The sequence below is a fragment of the Brassica napus genome, chromosome C2 (assembly GCF_020379485.1).
Source record: "Brassica napus cultivar Da-Ae chromosome C2, Da-Ae, whole genome shotgun sequence".
NCBI lineage: Eukaryota > Viridiplantae > Streptophyta > Magnoliopsida > Brassicales > Brassicaceae > Brassica > Brassica napus.
Window position 1 is genome coordinate 26,351,673 of NC_063445.1, and position 4,883 is coordinate 26,356,555.

Here is a 4,883-nt window from a genome sequence, read left to right on the forward strand (position 1 = left end):
AAGTAGTCAAGTCCATATTTCATATACTGTAAGTGTGGTAAATGGCACAAATTAGTCAAGTCATCACAGCTGAGTATGGTGTTTTAGTTATTGATGCGGAAGACAAACTAGCGATTAATAGTTTATGTAGAACATGGCCAACAGAAAGAATGTTAGGATAGGTGATATACAGACACCATCTCAATCTATTTCGTGATTGGTGTTCAATGGTACAAGCAAAGATATCGCATCACACATACAGGCTTATATAAACTCCATACACCAGAATGTAAGGTAAATTATAAACTCTCCCTTTGATCAATTTTTTTTTATAAACTCTCTCATAACTTTGGGTAGGAATTATATAAATAAAAATTGTGAGACTTTTTGATATATATATATATATATATATATATATATATATATATATATATATATGTGTGTGAAGATTATGTTATATTGCCATGTATTCGACTTCAACTGTTGAATATGAAAAAAAACACTGAAAAATTGAAGAAATACATAAAAATAGAAAATTTTGGTTAGTTGTTTTTTTTTAATCAAAATTGGAACAAAATATGTTTTTATAATGAGAAAAAGAGAGGAACATAATAGAACCACCTACGTGTCTATGATTCGATTAAATTGGAAATTTCCAATTTAAATTGGTATTAAATTTTAAAATAATAAATGCATCATAATCCAACGAAACATTGGGGAAAAGCATAGACTTTCCCATGCCTCCACAAATTTGAGTCATTGGACAAAAAGCAGCAATTTAAACTTTAATTGATAAATTTACAAAATAACCGAAAGCGATGTATAAATAAAAACAAATACCAAAAAGACCGAAGTCTCACTATAAATACCTTTCCTCCTTGCCTCCACAAAGAAACGCTCATACTCCTAACCCCTCTCAACTTTTCAAACCAAACCTCTCTTCCCTCTTTACTCTCTGCAATGGCGCGCCTTCTCTTTCGTCTTCTCCAAGAAACCAATTCTCCGACACCGGCAACACCTTCTCCGGCCTTATATTCCGAACTCGTGGTCGTCATAGCTGCTCTTCTCTGTGCACTGATCTGCGTCCTCGGCTTACTCGCCGTCTCTCGTTGCGTCTGGCTCCGTCGTATCGCAAACAGCTCCGCCACGAATTCTGATCAACCGCCGGCTAACAAAGGGTTGAAGAAGAAAGTCCTAAAGTCTCTGCCGAAGCTCACCTACTCGCCGGACTCTCCCCCGGCTGAGAAGTTTGCCGAGTGCGCCATCTGTCTTACGGAATTCGCCGCCGGCGATGAGCTCAGGGTGTTGCCACAGTGTGGTCACGGCTTCCACGTGTCATGTATCGACACGTGGCTCGGGTCTCACTCTTCTTGTCCTTCCTGCCGCCAGATCTTGGTGGGGATTGCCAGGTGTCAAAAATGCGGCGGGTTACCCGGTAGCTCGAGTTCAGGACCCGAACCTGATACCCGAATCAAGCAAGATGATCCTAATAGTAATAATAATGATAATCTATCTCACCTTAATTAGTTTTTTAGATATTTCCATTAAAATTGTTCCTTTCATTTTAATAATGTATATATTTACTTGTTTTAAATGGATTTATGTATTGGAAAGTTAATGTCATTCAACACTTTATTTCTTCTTACATTGCAATTTGCAATTTGCAAAGGAATTAAATTTCTTTTTCAGTATATAGTTTAGTTTTAGATATCGACATGACTTTGTGAACTAACGAGAGACCATGAAATTAGTGTTACAAGAACTTGAAAATGAGACGCTGGACCACATAATTTACACGTGACTACAATCCAAATTAAATTACAGAATTAAAAATTTGGTACCAAACCAAACAACCAGAGGCTTGATTCCATTTTTTTTGTTTGAACGTATCTACTGGCTTAAGGTGTGGGAATATGCGATGGTAACGTGAATGTATTCATTAATGGTACCGATTTGTATGTCTTAAACTAATTAAGAACCTACTTAATATCATAAATAAGGATCTAACTAGCTAATCATATACTTTAACCACATCTATTTCTTTAATTATCTCATGTAAATTTTCAAATACATAACCTGACTAGTATAAAAGCATCAATGGACTTCAACTAATCTAATTGAGCGTTGGTTGTTGTTCGTCGCTACGAACTCGATTAACTAATGGAATATTTGGGAAAGTGGACACGTGGACCAGTGTACGTGGACCAAATGGTTTGATATGTATTGTGAGTTTTCTCTTTTCCACTAATAAAGCAGCAAACTATATACTACAGTCTATAGTAATTATCGGGTTTTATAACTTTAAATCACTCGTGTGTTTTAGTTTTATAATTATTGGGAGCACGAGCCTGTATCCCACTAGATTATCAAACGCGATTTTAAATAATTAGTACGTCGAAAATGACCACGAAGATGGTCTTGTTTTGTCGTCGACCATTGACCTAACAAAAGATTGCCAAAATCTTGAGAGTACAACTAAAGTGCCAATTAAGACAATGAGAAATTAATTTGATAATGATTAGTCGTCAAGATGTAGATTACACACGCTAAAAGTAAAACTAATTATATGTTATAAATCATTACGTGGATGGCCCATAACCAAGACCAACACAAGGTTCAGCGGTGTCCAAGAAGGGAGAGAGTCGGCGCCCAAGAGGAGAGAGAGTCGGCCGACTTTAGTCTTATGACGTTTTCCATTTATCTATTTTAGATCTTTTCCTATTTCATGTTGTATTAGGTTTTAGATAATTTCATTTTTCCTATACTTTGTAATCCTTATATAAGAAACCTCTATTACTCATTAATAATAGACAGAAACAATTCTCCATTCTTTTACAACACGTTATCAGCACGATCGTCTCTAGATCCCTGAGACAAATCGAAACCTCTCAACCCTAAAAGCTAAAACCGGCGACCACAACTAAAAACCCTAAACCCTAATCACGTTCTTAGTTCATCCAAGAACTCAGTTGGTCCCTCTTGAATCCCAGACGTTCTCAGATCACGTTCTCAGCTCAGAAGAACCGTCCAGCTCGCGATCGACCCGAGACGACCCGATCTTCGCGCAGTTTGCAGCCGAGACGCCTCCAGCCCGCGATCGTCCCATCCGCGACCCGATTGCATCTGTTCGTCCTCTCTCTCTCTCTCTCTAAAGGAGGTCCGGTTCTAAACCCCTACAAACAGAGGTATAACTTAATCTGAGAACCTAGATTGATCAGAAACCCTAATCCATAAATATGAAAACTTTGATCTTGATCAAAACCCTAAAAACCTACAAGATTAAAATCGACAATCTCCTAACTAGAAAGATAGAAATCGATTCCTTAGAACTTGAATTGATTGTTCCTGATTTGATTTTGAGAAACCCTAATTGAGGGATCGAAACCCTAAACCCTAAGGAGCTGAATTCGATTTTTGTTGATTGAATTGATTGATTTGAGGTTTTAGGATTGTTAGATTGATTGAAGTAATCTGATCTAGAACTTGAATCCTAAAGGCCTTGAAACCTTTAATTAAAACCGACAGCCTTAGATTTAAAAGTAGAAACCCTAATTTATAAATCAATTGCTAAGGTTGTTTGCATTACATATGAATTTGAATTGAATTGAATTCACATTGAAATCGACCAGCATGTAGAAAACATACGAATTCGAATCTGATTTCATTTAAATACATATGGCCGTGTGGCCTTAATCTCCCTGGTACATATAGAATCAAATATTAGGATTGTTCGCACCATGGTCAATTAGTTTTACACGTCTGATCCTATAGCTTATCCACATAGCCGTGCGGCTTGTTTGTTCGCACCATGGTCGATTAGATTGATTGTTTTCTCATAGATGCGTAAGACAAGTTTGTGGCCGATCTTGTTATACCATGCGGCCACATGATCACATTATGAACCTAAATTAAAATGATAATGTGATTCAGATGTCGAAAATCTCAAATAGAGACTACGCAGCCCTTAATCTCTCCAGAAACTACTTGCAGTGGGCGCTAGATACAAAGATCAGCTTAAGGTCAAAAGGACTTGGTGATACAATCATCAAGGACAACAATGAGACCGACAAGAATCGGTACAGGGCTATAAGTATTCTACGCCATCACCTCATTGAAGGTCTAAAAAATCAGTACATTACGATGGAAAATCCACTAGAGCTTTGGGATGCTTTACAGCATAGATATGATCACCAGAAAACGGTGTTACTCCCAAAGGCTAGAAATGACTGGAAGAATCTAAGATTCATGGATTATAAGTCAGTGGATGAGTAAAATTCGGTCTTGTTCAAGACAGTCTCGATGCTGAGACTTTGTGGTGAAGTAGTAACCGAAGAAGAGTTGCTCGAGAAAACATTCTCTACGTTTCATTCCTCAAACATAATCCTGCAGCAGCAGTACCGAATGAAAGGCTTCGCCACATACACTGATCTGATCTCGTGCCTGCTACTGGCCGAGGCAAACAATGAGCTCCTGATGAAGAACAGTGAAGCTAGACCAGTCGGATCTGCCCCATTACCAGAGGCCAATGAAGTTGAAAAGAAAAATCCCAACGAGTGCATTTACATCCAGAATGATAAGAAATCATACGGCAAAAGCCGTGGTGGATACAAGAACCGTGACAATTACTCGAACGGTCGAGATAGACACTTGGCCGGCCGGAAAGGAAACCACAATAACCGTGGTCGTGGTTCCAATCCCGGCCGTGGCCGAGGCGGATATGGACGAGGTCGAAGCGGTATATCCAAACCGTCTTACTCAACCAAATTCGTTTGTCACAGATGTGGGATGAGCAACCATTGGACCAAGAATTGTAGAACTCCTAAGCACTTATTGAGCTCTACCAAGAGAGTCTTAAGAATAAGAACCCGGAGGCTCATATGGTCCATGATTCCGGTTATGAGGCT

The 4,883-nt window shown here is 38.5% G+C and overlaps 1 protein-coding gene across 1 annotated transcript; it reads left to right on the forward strand.

Annotated features, from left to right (window-relative positions):
- Positions 1-625: 625 nt before the first annotated feature.
- LOC106379497 (RING-H2 finger protein ATL8-like) lies at positions 626-1,618 on the forward strand. The gene has a single exon (XM_013819431.3). It carries the CDS (start codon positions 940-942, stop codon positions 1,504-1,506), a length of 567 nt encoding a protein of 188 aa, XP_013674885.1. The 5' UTR covers positions 626-939; the 3' UTR covers positions 1,507-1,618.
- Positions 1,619-4,883: the final 3,265 nt, after the last annotated feature.